We start from the raw sequence: 17931 nt of genomic DNA, 5'->3' as shown, positions 1-17931 counted from the left end.
AAACTGCTGGAAGGCAGAGCTATGTCTTATCTCAGTATCCCCAAACCTAGCATTATGCTTGGCAAAAGTAGATGCTTGATAAATGTTTGTAGAATACATAAGTGAATGCATGGATGGATGCATGAATGAATTAACAGCAACAATACTGGTAGACTAAACTGAAGAGAAACAATGAGATGTAGTAAAAAGGATACCACATAACAGTTTTATACAAGGTTCAGTATGAGCCCGGGAGGTGGAAGTGGTTCTACCTGAGTGGGTGAGGATGTCAGGGGAGTTCACACAGGTCTGAAAGGAATGAGGAGGCATGCGTCAGGCGAAGAGAGCCTTAGTTTAAGCTCTGGTAATAAGAATTTCAGACTATAGAAAATCAGTAAAAGGCTTATGATAACCGTGATAACATAAAACTAACATAATTTGGGCTACCTATTGCAATGCGACAGTATTTTAATGTCACAGAAAGGAAACAATGAACTGCTGTAGGTACCTGTCCATCCGGAATGTGTAATACATTTTCCTACACATTCTTCTAAGTAGCTCTTGTACCTACAATTACCCTACAAAAAGTCCCGTAACTCATATTGCTATTTAAGTTAATTGATACTTAAGTCCCTTTAAGCGAGTCCTCTAATTGCCATTACCCCTATGAAAGGGGCTTGATGATGGGTATTCTGGTTTCCCTTTCTTCTCTGCTCACAGAAGCTCCCGTGAGCTCACCTGAAAGCTGAACTTCTGTATTGATAACCTGTCTTTTCTGGTAACATGTTCACTATTTAAAAAAAAAAAAAAATTGATCTTGATGAAGTGTGATGTTATTTCAACAATTCTCCAAGAAGCCGAGCTATCTCTGGCACCCCTTATTTAACCAAAGGAAAAAAAGTGGCTATAACATTTATTGCCAACACACTGAGCAACCTATTTCATTTCATGCTGTTGTACAAAAAAACTTCCCAAAAGACAACATAAGAAAAATACTAGGAGTTCCTCATAACTAGGGTAACATACAACTCAAAACAAAAACAAAAACAAAACACCCTAATCCCACTTTAATACTCTACTATCCTGTTTTAGCTTAGAAACTTATTTAAAAGCAAAAACCCTATCTTCATTTTGTCTTCTTTCCACCATCTAGTTGCACCTTGAACACACCAGATACTCAATACAGACTTGTTGAACTGACTCTTATTCCCATTATTTCCTCAATATAACCATCTGCACAGCAAAACCAGTAAAATACTGATGTTGATGTTCACAAAATATATTTACGGGAGATACGAAAATTTTCAACTCAATCCAAAATCTGAAGTCCAAAGAAACAACAGCCACTTATTTCAATAGAGTATGTAAGCAAATTGATTAGAAATACAATATGCATATTTCATCACAAATAATAATGAGATAATAATAAGGGATTAGAGTCTTTTTTGATTCAAGAAACATTTGAGAGAGGAATGGAACATAAGCAAGTTCTGGTAGAATCGTTGCAAATTTTGACATTTGAGTCTTTAAAGATTTTTAAGTTAACTAATGGAGATTTAGAAAGTAAGTTTAGAAAACGAATAATTCCAGGCATCTAAGGGATAAACTGGCATCCTAGACTTTGGTATCAGATCTATCTAGGTTCAAGTGCTGAATTGGGCAAAATATGGTATCAGATCTATCTAGGTTCAAGTGCTGAATTGGGCAAAATATTTGACTTTTCTCTGATTTGCTTTTTATCTGCAAAATGGGGATAACAATACATACTTAATTTTAACCATGAAGTTTAAATGACATAATACAGAGTACCTTTATGTTACATATACATTTTAAAATGGTTGCTATTAGGGACTCATGGGTGACTCAGTCACTTAAGCATCCAACTCTTGATTTCGGCTCAGATCATGATCTCACGGTTCGTGAGTTCAAGCTCTGCATTGGGCTCCTTGCTGAGAGCACTGGAGCCTGCTTGGGATTCATTCTCTCTCTCTCTCTCTCTCTCTCTCTCTCTCTCTCTCTCTCCTCCTTAGAATCAGAGGCGTGTGCTCTCTCTCTCAAAATAAACTTAAAAAATGGCTATTACTTACATTTTGTTTATTAAGCTTTTTTTTGAGCTTTAACTTGTGGCCACTAATATTAAGTGACTATTATTATTAAAGAATACAATTAAGAAAGATCTGTACATTAACCCACTCAAATAGGTTTTTCATAAAGGTGGATTCATATCAAATGAATATGTTTTTGTTATATTTACCACATGGTCAGAGGTTGGGCTTTTGATGTTATCTAACAAAGATGTAGTTGGCCTACCTTCTAATTCCAAAAATTACTTTCTTTAGGAATAAATTTTAAAAAGAGCTTGATTATTCAGACAAAGAAAAATGATTAAAACTTACAAATTCACACCTTAAAAAATTAAAGAGTGGATATAATATTTCCTTTGAGCCCTTAGTCACAGAGATAACTTATAAATTTGGCACAGAAAAGTAACATCTAGTATATAATTCTCCTTGAGTGGAAAAAAAATGCATTTGGATAATAAAGACTCACCTGGGAAGCGTTGTTCCTTTGACATTATTGTCTCTAAAATTCTTCTCATATTGGGGTAGTTCAACAAATTCTATCAACCACTGAAGCGTGTCTTCAAGGGTCCAATTATGAACTGCAAGAGACAAAAGGGGAAGGCATATTTTAAACAGATAATTATCAGCTTTGAAACTTTACATAATTTACACATATATATTTATATACACATACATACACATGTATATAAAATTACTAAAACTTCAGAGGATGTTAGATTGAATTTTCAATTCAATCAACACAAAGTACTTAAATGATATCTGGCATTCTATGAGAAGCTGAAAACAGTGGAGACATACTTCCTATACTTAAGTTTATAATCTATAACAGAGAAAGCATGAAAGAAAAAGAATAAAATATTAGCGCGATTAATTCTAAAATAAGCATCTATGCAAAATTCATACAGGAGGAAATAATCCATCATTTCCCTGGTTGTAGAAAAACTTACAAGACATGTATCTATTCACTCATTCTTTCTTTCATTTAGTCATCCATCCAAAGAATACTGTAAAGCTTGTGAATATCAGGTTCCATTCTAATGCAATGGAATATGGTAATAAGCAAATGCAGAAAATCCTTGCCCTCATGGGATTGGGGGGGGGGGGGCAATTCACAAGAGAAGGAAGAAAAGTGAAGAAAATTTCAGACACTGATCAGCTATTAAGAAAGAAAGGAGAAAGATGTCAGGATCAGCCTCTGAGGAACTATTATCTGAACTGAGACCTAAAACTTTGCAAGGAGCCAACACTGTGATCATCCGGGAGAAAAATATCTCAAACAGATGGAAAAGCTAGCAGTATAAAGGCCTTACTAAAGGAATGAACTAGCTGTATTTGAGAAAAAGAAAGAGAAAGCAGAGGGGCCAGGTCATAGAAGACTTTAAAAAATTCTGGATATTTTTCTAATTTCAGTAAGAAGGGGGGGGGGGGGGGGAGGGTAAATAATGTTTTTAAATCTATATTTACTCTTCAATGTGGATAATGGATTGTAGATTGTGTAGGAGATAAGACTGAACGCCCAAAGCAGTAAGGAGAACATTCCTTTATATAGCAGTCCATACAAGAGGCTATATCACTCTTGGACTATGGTGTCAGTAGAGGATATGGTGACAAGTGGTCAGATTTAGGATATATTGTGAGGAGAATGCTGTTAGATGTGTTCATGAAATAGATGGGGGCTGGTAACTACAGGAAAGTAAAAAACAAACAAACAAAAACAAAACAAAACAAAAGTAGAGAGGACAGTACCATCAACTGCAATAGTAAATAGAATGGGAGGAACAGACTGGGAAGACAAGCAAGGCAGGTGACAGAGATCAAAAGTTCTGTTTTTAGACATGTTATATTTGAAGGATATATTAGATATTTAAGTGCGGACACATAGTAGCAGTCAGATATACAAGTCTGGAGCTTAGGGAAGAGTGAGATTAGAAACAGAGATATAAAAATTGAGAGTCTTCAGCATTTGGATGGTCTTTAGACCGAATGAGATCACCCAGGACACTGAACACAGCTATTAATGGACTCCAGGAGACTGGCCCTAAATCATGAAGAAAATGATAGCTAACATCTTTTCTCCTGGACACTTATTTTGAATTAAGCCCTTTATGTTCACATTTTTTTCCTTTAAGCCTTATTTAAAAACACACAAAACTTATGAAACACTAACATAATTATTTTCATTTATGGAGATGAGAAACTAAAAGGTTAATGGGACCAAGATAGATAGCAGCAGGACTGGATTTGAACCCAGGCCAACTGACTGTAGGACCTGACTCTATGCTATTCTGAGAGCAATAATATTAAATAGCAGTAGAGATGTAAACAAGCAGTTAAAGACTGGAAGCAATTCAGACATTTCTGCTTGAAGAATATGAAGGACAATGATGAGAATATCCAAAGGGAAGGATGCAAGTGTCCTTAAAAAATTAAGAGCTCCAGATTGTCTGCATTTAGTTTGAGGTTTGGGGAACACAAAGTGCTTATAGACCACAGAAAGGTCAGAGGATAGTGAAGAACATGAGTGAGCACCTCGGTGGCTCAGTCGGTTAAGCTCGGGTCACGATCTCACAGCTCGTGGGTTTGAGCCCCACATCAGGCTCTGTGCTGACAGCTCAGAGCCTGGAGCCTGCTTCGAACTGTGTCTCCTTCTCTCTCTTTGCCCCTCCCCTGCTTGTGCTCATGCTCTCTCAAAAATAAATAAACATTAAAAAAATAAAAAAAAAATAAAAGCAGATCTGGGAATCCATCTGTGTATGCATAAATCTGAGAAATACCTTCCTGATAAACTACAGAAAATTAGGAATTCACTTCTGCAAGCAAAGCTAAATTTTCACAATCTGCCTTTTTCATTAAGTGTTCTTTAAAGAAAAAGCTTCAATAAGTCACAACAAGAAAGCAGGTAGCAAAAATTCATTTAAAACCTACATATGGTAATTGATTATTTTATACCGAGACAAAACTTGGACTATTTAAAAATTTTTCTCTCCTTCATGTGTTCCTGGCATAAGCTTGGACACATGCCTGAGGCTGCTGTATCCATTTAGCCAAATAACTTAGAACACCAGCTAAAGGTTCAGGCCCTCGGTGCTTTCCAATGAATTTAATAAATTCGAAATAGCCTTTTTTCTCTTAAGTTGCTTCCCATTCAACATGAACTGCACTGAGAATTACTTGTCTTGATTGCCAAGAAACCAACATGCAGCTGCACCTCGTACACCCACACAAAAATCTCAGCCAAGAAAACAGGAGAAGATCCTCTCTGTCATTTCCATGGCTGTTCAACTGATCAACAACAGAAGTCCCTGATCTCAACACTCCAGCATATCAAAATATTCCTTCAATTCCCAATGAGCCAGGATAGAAAGGAAGAAAAATCTAGTGAAAAAAAAATACATATTTAAAGTGCCCAAATCCTAATGTCACTCTACTCTGTAAACAGAATACTCTAGTGGTTCTAAACTCATTTCTTTTACAATGAATCTTTAAAACAACAAAATTCTAACAAAGAGCACACAGTTTACTTTGGGAGGAAGCTCACTTCTTCTTGTGCTTTTTGGTTTCTTTGGTGATGCCTAATAAATACCTTCACTTTTCATGACCAGGACTTGTATTTTATATTAGCTTTCTCTGCTCCAAATATACTAGTTGCCTTTCAATTCTTAGGAGAGGTCATACGATGTCCTTCCTCAGGGCCTTTGCACCTGATGTTTCCTCAATATAGAGACTCTTTTCTCCATCGCTGACTCATCTTTGTCTATTCACTTTACCAAGACTTCCAATCTCAGTTAAAACCTTAATTCCTCAAGGGAGCCTTCCCAAACACTGCTATTGGTCATAAATCACTCGGTACTTTTTAGGCATAGCATTAACTGTAATTATTTATTTGCATGATTATTATTTCAACATCTGTTTATTTCACTAAAGCACACTTTTTTTTGCTCATCATTCTATTCCTAGCATTTGGTACACAAAAGATGTTCAACAAATTATCTGTTGGATCCTCTAGAATACATGAATTAGAACATGCTTAATTGACAGATACTATGAAAATCTATTTTCACATTTTAGTGAAGAGACCCAAATAAAAAGGAGATTGTCTGTAGTTACACACTTAAGAATTATCTGGTTCCTTGTCACCTGCCTCTCCATTGCTCTTTCACATATGCTGTTGCTACATAGCACTTCCACCAGAGGGCGGCCAGAGGAGGAGAGTGTATTTCGTCAAAAACTAAAATTTCCGTATCTGCAAAGCTCCAGCAAAGCCGATTTCTGTGCTATTACCTTATGTGGTTTCTGCTAGAAATCGTGTCACTGAGTGACTTTTGACATTTATTCCAAGGCAAGTAGAAAGACCTCCGGAACAGGAAGAGACCTGATTCTGGTCCCAGCTGTATCACTGATTTACCACAGCCAGGTTATTAAATGCAACTCAGTTTCTTCACATACAAAATGATAAAATCAGGCTAGACCATCTTTTAAAATTCACTCAAATTTGGGGCACCTGGGTGGCTCAGTCAGTTACGGGTCAGACTTTGACTTAGGCCACGATCTCATGGTTCATGGGTTCAAACCCCGCATTGGGTTCTATGCTGACAGCTTGGAGCCTGGAGCCTGCTTCAGACTCCTCCCTACCCCTCCCCGGCTCATGCTCTCTCTCTTCTCTCAAAAATAAATGTTAAAAAAAATTTTTTTTAATTCATTCAAATTCTGATTCCATTATAACAAACAAAAGTTGGTGTTGAAAATATTACTAAACTGCTGGCCTAGAAAGTAGATGATAAAATACTGACAGGGGGTGGGGGATGGTGCGTCTGGGTGGCTCAGTTAAGCATCCAACTTCGGCTCAGGTCATGATCTTGTGGTCCCGGAGTTCGAGCCCCACGTTGGGCTCTGTGCTGACAGCTCAGAGCCTAGAGCCTGCTTCAGATTCTGCGTCTCCCTCTCCCTCTCTGCCCCTCCCCTGTTCATGTTCTCTCTCTCCCAAAAATAAACACAAAAACATTAAAAAAATTAAAAAAAAAATACTGACAGGGGAAAAGTGCCTCTAAGAACTTTCAGGACAGCAACAAAAAGTGCTGCTAATGTTTATCATGTGCGTATTAAATACCAGGAGATTTGCAAACATTGTTTCAAATACTCATTGCAACAACCCTTTGAAGTAGGTACTTTGATCACCACACTGAACTTAAAAGTCTACGAAGGTGATGTTCTTAATTAGACCTAACAGATTAGTAAACGATCAAAGCAGCTTTCAGACCAAGTTTGCTTCTGGAGCTGTCCACCACTGGGCAGTAACACTGTCTTCTTAGAGTTAGGTAAGTGCTCCCCATAATCAAATTACACGCTGCAAGTACACAGTTTATGTTCCGGTCACATGTGCAGCCATATCTGCAGCTTTCTGAATGTACCACACTCCCCCATGCCACTCCTTCCACCTGGGATGGTCTTCCCTTCTTCCTTCTTTGCCCAGCATGTTCTTCCTTAGCCTTTAATTCTCAGATCAGGAAGTCCCTCCTCCACAAAGTTTTCTGTACCCATCAATTCCCAGATCATAGTCGCTCTTCTTTGTGCTCCAGATCACATGTACATAAATCTGCCACAGGATCTGTCACATACTCTCACGCAACCACTCATGCCTGTCTTACCCCCAGGTGATTAATTCCTAGAGGGCAGGAACCTGTTCTTTTACCTAATACAGTGGTTGTCAACACCCAAAAGCCACACTCCTTTGATACAGGATTGTACATTTTATTATACTTTCATATATATCCTCATTTAACTCCCCATGTTCACATTTGAGAGATAGCTGTTCTCTCTAGTCTATACAGAGGACTGTGGCCAAAAGAGGCCCAAGTAATTACATATGTGGTCACATCTGTCTATTAACTGGAAGAGTTAGAATTTGAACTCTCATCTGCAGAATCCAAGTTCACTGCCAATATAGGTGTCTCCTGATTCAGATTAGCTCACTGCTTAGGGGCGCCTCGGTGGCTCCGTCATTTACACATCTATCTGACTCCTGATCTTGGCTCAGGTTATGATCTCACAGTTCTTGAGCTCGAACTCCATGTGGGGTTCTGTGCTGACAGCGTGGAGCCTGCTTGGGATTCTCTTCTCCCTCTCTCTCTGCCCCTCCTTCCATCTCTCTCAAAATAAATAAACAAACATCAAAAACATTTTGAGAGGGGCGCCTGGGTGGCGCAGTCGGTTAAGCGTCCGACTTCAGCCAGGTCACGATCTCGCGGTCTGTGAGTTCGAGCCCCGCGTCAGGCTCTGGGCTGATGGCTCGGAGCCTGGAGCCTGTTTCCGATTCTGTGTCTCCCTCTCTCTCTGCCCCTCCCCCGTTCATGCTCTGTCTCTCTCTGTCCCAAAAATAAATAAAAAAAAAAAAAAAAAAAAAAAAAAAACATTTTGAGAAAGAATAGCTCACTGTTTAAAACGGAAAACACAGGTTCTCTTTGGAACAAACCTTCTAGACACATAGTACTAACAGTAATACGAGAGTTAAACATCGTTTATGAGCAATCTGCCATAGGTAATCGCATTCACGGATTCGGGATTCTGCTAGAGACATCTAGCGCACACTGTGGCCTACTGAGGGCGTGGAAACAGTAACACGACAAACAGCGCAAAGGCACTTATTCCAGTTCTTCATCATGGGGTGACTCCTAAGACTTGAAAAAGCCTAAATGACAAGATTTCAAAGAGCCAGGGGATTCAGAGCCAGAGCAGGGCTCTGGCGCAAAGCAGGTGGTGGGGAACAGGAAAGAGTGGGGACAGGATGGTGAGTAGAACCAAATCTGCAGGAGATGAGTGGGTGTGGGGATGTAGGATGTGTGGGGGTACCCGCTTATGGATTTTCACAGGAACAGAGGCAAGATAAGGATTCTCCTTTTCATTATCCCTCCCCTTGCCCTCAACAGGGCTATTTTAATAGGGAACAAAGTTCCTGATTCTGTACCAAAACAGTTTCCCTCTCTTCTCCTTCCTCCTTGCAAGTGTCAGTCTCTCCGGCATGTAATTATTTTGGATCAGCATTTGAAAAAGATGAAAAATAATGACTGGACCTGAGGGGAGAAAGTTTTTAGTCAGCAGGACGACTTGTAGTAATGGAGAGAATGAAGAGAGAGGAAGGGCTAGAAATAGCCAACAACAGAAAGAGAAGCTGGCGTTCCTGTGGCGACCACGCTGAAGCAGCCTTCTTACAGAAACACATGAGTCACGCACAGGTACATCCTCGTGTACAAACTGGTTCTAAGCAGAAGAGACAGTGCAACTGAAAGTGATCTCTCCCTCCCTGAATTTCTGTAGGACTTACTGTTTCTCCCAAATGGCACACCACACACGCTGCCTCATTTTCCAAGCATCTGCTTAATTATATCTTACGTCCCTACTACACTGTGAGCTTCCATAAGGCAGGAACTATGCCGCCCAGGATAAAGTGGCCGTTTAAGTATTAGTTGTATGTATACCTGACCCCTAAGGGTGAGAACCAAACCTGTTTTGTTTTGTTTTGAATTGTGTCTACGGGCTATGCCACACCTACAGTCGTGTGAAAGACAAAAATACTGTTTTCACGATATCCTATTCCAAAGCAGCACTGGAGGAGGCTGGACGCCAAACGGGATCACAGACACCTAGGACATACTGGAGGTCGGAAGCTGTGTGTTGGGACAGAAGGTGAGATGAGAATCTGGTTGCTTCCAGCCCAGCCCTCACTGAAGCAAACACAACATACACAAACCAGTGTGAAAGACAAACTTCCGAAGATTAAAATTTACATATTCACTTGCTCTTTTCACCTGTAAAAGGCAATCTTATAAAACCAATGCACCCGGTGTACTTAGCCATAGACTTGTATTAAGTTACAGGCCTAAAAATACAAAACAACTTAGTGAGGTACCACCATGTAAGTTTTCGTCTGTTATATTCAATGTAAGTACATGCTGTCCTAAAAACCTTCAAAGATGATCTGTAAAATTACCTAAATACTGTGAGAAAAAACTGATCTCTAATTATAAGGCATTAGTGCACACACAGAACATGTTAAGAACAGCAGTAGCTGACATTTTGTGAGCACCTGGCAATTTCCAGTAACTTTGCTAAATGCTTTACATGAATCATTTCATGAAATTCTTTCAACAACTCTCTGAAATAGGTTTTACGAGTAATAGTAAAATCTTGGTCCACAGATCAGGAAGCTGAGGCTCAGACAGTGAGAGTAACTTGTCTACATGCATACAAGTGGTGGAGACAGGATCTGCGGACTTCGAAGCCCCAGCTTCTGACTATTACCCCCACCCCCTCCTCCTCTCCCTCCTCTGCATGATGAAAAAATTTCAAAATACAGCCAAAGTCACCATCAGCCATGTCAGAACTTGGGTATAATACGCACATTACATTTATTCTGTACTTCATGTCTTAATAGCTTTCCTACTACTTTTCAAAAAATGCCACATCCTAAATTTATGATAGGAAAAAAAAAAAAAAAACTCTTGTAATGTTCTTAATGTTAAGAAAGCAACTGGCACAAAATTTTCTTCTGGCAAACTAATGTATTTTAGAAAAATCAACTTCTGATATCGTAATACAGTAATGTAGACTTAAATACAATACGTTCCATATACACTCACTACTTTCTATCAAAGCATGAAAACATCTTGATAAATACCAAAAGGTTTGGTAAAATGGTCAGGGAGGAGAAAGAATAAACACTGTTAACAAAGGTAGCTACATGTCAAGTTGGCCACATAAAAGGGTTATTCAGAGAAGTTCTCTATTGTGAAGCTTCTCTGACAAAGAAGCTAAAAACCACTTGCGGGTTAAAAGAAATCTGAATTATTGGCATGTTTATATGAAGTACCATATTCTAAAATACAGGTGCACACCAGTATTTGCCACTTATCTAAATTCAATTTCACTGAGAACTTCAAGTAACTAAAACCTCAGAAGTTCTCTTTACAGTGACAGACGTAACTTGTCACAGGAAAACACAGTTAACCTAAGGTACAATACAGCACGACTGTGATGAAAAGCAACTTCAGCTAAATGTAACAGAAACATTTGCATATTACTTTGTAGAATACAAAAGATGAAAAAGTTGAAAGCCTTCCCCATTGCATCTTCACTCGGTCCGTGTTTGCAGACTTTATGATGTGACTTCAGAGCGAGGCCGGTGATCAGCTGCCCCGCACGGTCCAGACAGGCTTATCTTCAGAATGGAGCCCGAATGTGAGCTCGTTCACACGCTGTCTGGCGGGGCCCGTCTCCGTAGCATGGACTAAATTCCTGCAACATGCTATATTTGGACACCGAAAAGCCACACCCTGAACTTGGGAAGTCCATCTGTTAGTAGCTGTACCAAAGAGGAATAAATCCACACACTTTCTCTCATGACCTCCTGACCTTTTACCAGGTAAGAACTACATGTAATTTTTAGGCACACTGCTTAAATGTTGGTCAATGTCTGAACATTCAGAACTAAAAATTACCAGGGTGTTGCTCTTCTCAGGAGTGGTACCACGGATGTTAAGAGAAGGCTCTACTACTTTTTCGATTGTGAACCGCAATCTTATTAGCATTTAAACAGAGTGTAGTATCAACCCTTAATTCCATGAAGATGGTGAAGAATAACAAAGACATATCTTAAAAATAAAAACCGGAGAAACAGTCTCAAAACCGTGTGCCTGTTCTGAAGATTAGCAAAATGTATGTGGGAATGACTCTTAGCCATGGCAAAAGTACTCTACAAATGTAAATTATTATCACAGTAAAATAAATAACAATGGATCAGAAAGTTTTTGTAATTAAGGAAATTCAAGGAATGCACTTTCTTGAGTCAACAAGCCAGTAGACTCAAGAGCCATAAAAAAAACCTTAAAGTTTAATAAACTCAAGTTTTCCGGAATACCTCATTGTTGTGTCATTAAAGATATCACCTCAGGGGTAGAGTGGCTGTATCTCTGCTTATACATTCTTTCACGGTACACTCAGCCCTCAGCCACCCTCCTTCTTTCGTTCCTTTGTTCATTCACTCATTCATTCATTCACTGACTTACTCACTTTTTAAACACCAAACTGGGAATAAAAAGAGCATTTCACATTAAATGAAGGTAAGTTCTTTGAGGGCAGACAATATTTCTTACTCATTTTTACATTCCCAACATAGTGTACAACATCAAAAATATAGCAAGCACTAAATAAATGTGGGATGGCAGAAACGTCTTAGGAACTCAATTAATGCTTGTCGGGTGAGTGAATAGACGGCAAAGTGATTCTATCAACCAAGGCTGCCAGGAAAATGTCACCTTCATTCACTCTTCTTAGTGGCATTTCTAGATAAAGCAACAAACATCTTCAGGAATATGACCAAGTTTCATAAAATGGAGTGGAGGCTGCTTTTCAAAGACTATGTTTAACAACAAAAATTCTACCTTTAAATGACAGCTTTACAAATGTTTGCTTTAATTTTCTATTATAATTATTAAAAATAATCCATTTTTCTTCCCTTAGAATCTGAAGGTTTCTTCAAGAGGTTTTCTGTACAGGCAACTTGGGATTCTTTTATTCAGCAAATATTTACTGAGTTCGCAAGTATAGTTACTATTGGGCACTGAGTAAAATAAATGTAAAACGTCAGAGTCAGGAAATTACTACCAAGACTATCAGAAAGCTCAAAGTAAGCAAATGTACTGATTTAAGAGGGAATTCAACACGGAGCACGTGGGTGGCTCAGTCAGTTAAGTATCTGAATCTTGATTTTGGCTCAGGTCATGATTTCATGGTTCTTGAGTTCGAGCCCCATGTCGCTCAGGCTCTGTGCTGACAGTGAGGAGCCTGCTTGGGATTCTCTTTCTCCCTCTCTCTCTCTCTCTCTCTCTGAATAATTAAACATTAAAAAGAAAAAAAGAGCTCAACAAAAAATGAATACAAAAGCCAGCCCAGTGAATAAACTCTTTCTAAAGGAGATTAAACTAAAGGCCAGCTAAAAATTAAGCTATCAGAGCCTGTCATACAATCTCCAGGCAGGAAGACACTATGTTCAAAACTTTTAATCCTACTTTCTTCTGGAACAGAAAAATTCACCAATTTCAATGACAGAAGCAGTTTCAAGATAATTTACTCAGGCAGCTTCTGTTTGATCTGCAACTATAAATGCCTTTTTCTAGTACATTTGACACTAAGAAATTTAATATCTCACAGATAGTTACTAGCTATTTTCCAACTTGGGTTTCATTTACTATATACAGCAGTGGTTTAACTAGTTATTAATGACAAAATTACTTTTAAGAAAAGTTCTCTCGTTTTGTGAGTACTGACACAATGGTTAAAACATTAAAATACTAAATAACCTCCCCACTGCCATGTTACTTTCTCAATAGCTAGAGTTATGTGACAAAGGAAAAGTGTGAATAATGTGCTTCGGTAATAAGAAGTAATTAATAAAGACAGGCTCACTGACATAGTGTCAACTGGAGAGGGCTCAGACTTCTCTCCAAAATTTTTTCTCTTTCTTAAATTCATTTCACAGTCTTTCAATTGCCCAGCAGTGGCCAGGTTCCATAAGAGGACGAGAAGACAGGCCAGTGGTGACCAGAGTCTCCATAATGGGACACTGGGATGAGGGCTCCGCGAGGGCAGAGGGGGGCTATACACACAGGCTCCCGGGTAAGGCAGCAGCCCAAAGGGGTCAAGAGATTGGCAATTACCCGGGGACGGGCAAATAGGAAAATACATTGAAGACGGCAGAGCTAGGGTTTTCCTGCTGAGTAAAAGCAGCTACAAATAGGGAAAGGGATTCAGCAGAACTAACGCGGTAGTGTTGTACTGGTAGCGGTATGACGTGGTATCAGGTGACAATGATGCTCAAGACTTTTTAATATACAGACAGAAATAGAGAGGTGCGCGTTTCTTAACTGTTCACTGAGAAGGCTCGCCAACAGCAACACCTCAGTAGCAGTGATCACGTCTAGTGCGCAAATCACGGCTTCTAAATACTATCTAAACTATCAGCAACCATGACTCCTTGAAGGAATGGTTGTTTCCAGGCCTAGGGGTGACAAATAACAAAGTCTGAGCCTGAAACACCTCTTTTGTGCCAGAAAGTAAGGAAGAGCTCAAAAATGATGGAGATATACATATAAAAGAATACAGAAACCAGCCAGCTTGAAAGGCTTTCCACCAGCCAAATCTGGAACAATCTGAGGACCAAAATAATGAGAGCAACAAATTATAACCCACCGAATAAAGTACAAATCCAAGAGTCCACCCACACCGATGTAAATTTAAGTGCAGGAAATCAATCTTCAGATCATAAGATTGGAGACTATTTCTCCAATTTCTAATTTCAAGATACATCTATTATCTCCCCCACCATCTTCACAAGATGTTGATAATACACTGTTTAAATCTCTCCCTTACAGTAAAATCCAGGAATAGAAGGAATAATGGAACTCAAAAAATTACAATTTGGCAACCATCAGAGTTAATTAATTCAGGCAAGAAATATCCAGCAATGCTAAAACTAGTGTGTACAAGTTGCAGGACCAGAGTTCTTCGTTCTGGTCTTGTAACTTTTCACTAAATTTGAAACTGTCTTAAAACATTAAAATTTTAAAAAGAAATCTTTCCATTTTTTTTCAATTATGCAGGTAGAGTTCTAATAATTGCTGACTTCTCTATCACTTTGTAGCTTGTGTTCTTCTTAAATAAAGAGTAGTAATTTTTTCACTCTAACAATAATAGCAAACACTAGGCTCTCATTAGTTATCAAGCATTGTTCTAACCTCTAAATTGTCATTAACTCATTTAATCTTCAACACAATCCTCTAAGGTGGGTGCTATATTAGCTACATTTTACAGACGGGGAAAGTTAGGGACACAGAGATTAAGGTACTTGCCCAAGGTCACAAATCTAGTAAGTGCTGTGTAAAGAACTGAACATAGGCAGTCAAGTTCCACATTACTTTGGGATAGTATCTCTTCAGGAAAGGACAGCTGTACCCTGAGGTTTCTCAAGAAATGAGTGTCTAAAATATGAGAAGCCTCAGTGATTATGAAGCCTCAGAACCCATAAAGTTTACTTATTGTTCATTACTTAGTACCAGGTTGAAAAGATGTTAAGATACTAAATTCACCCTCTTAGAAAGCTTCTAGAATGGATTTAGGCTGTTTATCCAGCAAAAAACTAATAAACTACTACAAAAATGTTTATGATGCCTTTTGAAAACTACTTTAAATTTTCTTAGGTTACATTCAGAAATAATGTGAAATTTTAGTAGTCTTTTTTAGGAATACGGTAATTACACTGGCTTAAATTACTGAACATTTAAACTTTATTACTGCTTTACTTTTACCGGCTGGAGTTGAAATAACCTGCTTCATATATATATATATATATACATATATATATATATATGTATGTATGTATGTATTTTTTTTTTTTTTTTTTTGCATTTTCTAATTGTGTACTCAATAATTCCCAGTTGTATTTCTTTGTTCTCTTGCAAATGACTTACCTCCCAGATCCGGAAACGCTTTCCTGTTCTAACTTTTTTTCTCCCTAGGCCCCAGCTGTGCCAAAGGGGAAGAAAGTAATTCTGTTTCTTTTGGTGATACTGTTGGCAGACAAACCAACAAGCTATTACTAAATAATCAAATTCAGAGTTCTTAAATTATAAATTACACTTTCTTATGCTTGTTATTCGGTGAAAATAAGACAGCTTACTCTAGTAAGCAATCATTACTATTTAAAAAAAATTTTTTTTAACGTTTATTTTTTTTTTTTTTTGAGACAGAGAGAGACAGAGCATGAACGGGGGAGGGTCAGAGAGAGGGAGACACAGAATCTGAAACAGGCTCCAGGCTCTGAGCTGTCAGCACAGAGCCCGACGCGGGGCTCGAACTCACGGACCGTGAGATCATGACCTGAGCCGAAGTCGGACGCTTAACTGACTGAGCCACCCAGGCGCCCCAATCATTACTATTTTAATGGAAGTGTTGACAAACCAAAACTGGTAACCTCTAAATCCTGCCTAGACAACTGACTTGCAAACTGAACCAATTCTTATATTCTAGAAGACAAACACCATACCTATTTGTAGTTTATACCTGCTTTCAATCTACACAAATGCTACTAATAAAAATATTGCATCCATTTGGTATTTCAGAGAGTTCTGCTCCTTGCTTCCTATTAATATACAGAAAAATGAAAGACGTTCATAATGACATGAAATTCATTTCTGAAAAAATACCAAATTTTCCATTAAAAAATACGGAAAATGGGGCGCCTGGGTGGCTCAGTCGGTTAAGCGTCCGACTTCGGCTCAGGTCATGATCTCACGGTCTGTGGGTTCAAGCCCCACGTCGGGCTCTGTGCTGACAGCTCGGAGCCTGGAGCCTGCTTCGGATTCTGGGTCTCCCTCTCTCTCTGCCCCTCCCCCACTCATGCTTGGTCTGTCAAAAATAAATAAACATTAAAAAAAAATTTTTTTTAATCTGGAAAATGAAGACAGCACTGTAAACTATAAAACTACCATTTCTTATAGCAGCCTAAGTGACATAAAAGTATTGCCTTTCCTAGAATTGATAACAAGATATTACCTATAACTATGTATAACTTAAGCCCTTTTTGTAATTTCATAAAGGCAAATGCTCCTAGACAACTAATTCTCTGATACCTTAGTAAACGCCATACTCATTGGCTCTCTGATATCACATTTGTTCTTCTTCCCTATTGCAAAGGCCTCATTTGGCAAAAATTCGGGAGTGACTCAGACAAGAAATCCAGGACATCAGGAAGACAAAGCACTACAAAAACCTTCCACATTCTTACTCTTTATAAGCCTAATAGCAGTTGGGAAGAGTCATTGGTATTCTTAGATTATCACTTCAGTTGATGAATACTGTTTGACTTTTGGGGGTGTTTAGATCATGTACCAAGAATCATCTATTCCCTGAATTTATAGGTATCTGGAGTGCATCCCTTTCTCAAGATTTGCAAAGTAACTCAGAATGGACAGCGCCTAGTTTCTGTCAAATTCACTTTCCTGCTCCTCCAATGATGCTTTTCCAAACACCTATATTTCCCCGTACACAACACAGACATGTCTAGTGATCCTAAGTGAACACAGTGACAAGGGTTTCATCTTGTCAAAGTAAGAAATCGTGTGCAGTAGGGAAAATCCATAATAGCCAGTAAGATTTTGGAAAGCGGAAAGTGGAGTAAAATTTACCGACAGAATTCTCAGTGTTGAGAGTTACATTAGCTCATTTCATTAAAACATCAAAATGGGATTTAATAAACCATCTGTATTTGGGAAATGATGTAATTATAAGACACAGAGTAAGACCAAAAGAAGCCCATAAGAAAATCCATTTCTAAGCAGTGTGGAGGTTCCTCAGAAAATGAAAAATAGACCTACCCTATGACCCAGCAATAGCACTGCTAGGAATTTACCCGAGGGATACAGGAGTACTGATGCATAGGGGCACTTGTACCCCAATGTTTATAGCAGCACTCTCAACAATAGCCAAATTATGGAAAGAGCCTAAATGTCCATCAACTGATGAATGGATAAAGAAGTTGTGGTTTCTATACACAATGGAGTACTACGTGGCAGTGAGAAAGAATGAAATATGGCCTCTTGTAGCAACGTGGATGGAGCTGGAGAGTGTGATGCTAAGTGAAATAAGCCATACAGAGAAAGACAGATACCATATGGTTTCACTCTTGTGTGGATCCTGAGAAACTTAACAGAAACCCATGGGGGAGGGGAAGAAAAAAAAAAAAAAAAGAGGTTAGAGTGGGAGAGAGCCAAAGCATAAGAGACTGTTAAAAACTGAGAACAAACTGAGGGTTGATGGGGGG

At 38.7% G+C, this 17931-nt stretch overlaps 1 protein-coding gene across 2 annotated transcripts in view; it reads right to left on the bottom strand.

Moving 5' to 3' along the window:
• Window positions 1–17931, bottom strand: part of STIM2 (stromal interaction molecule 2) — a 152124-nt gene that overhangs the window by 29515 nt on the left and 104678 nt on the right. For both annotated transcript variants that reach the window (XM_049630409.1, XM_049630410.1), the window contains exon 4: window positions 2530–2641. In XM_049630409.1, coding sequence (XP_049486366.1) covers window positions 2530–2641 — 112 coding nt within the window. The remainder of the gene's footprint in view (window positions 1–2529; window positions 2642–17931) is intronic.

Source organism: Panthera uncia, chromosome B1 (assembly GCF_023721935.1).
Source record: "Panthera uncia isolate 11264 chromosome B1, Puncia_PCG_1.0, whole genome shotgun sequence".
Lineage (NCBI taxonomy): Eukaryota > Metazoa > Chordata > Mammalia > Carnivora > Felidae > Panthera > Panthera uncia.
This window is presented reverse-complemented; position numbering and strand designations above follow the sequence as displayed.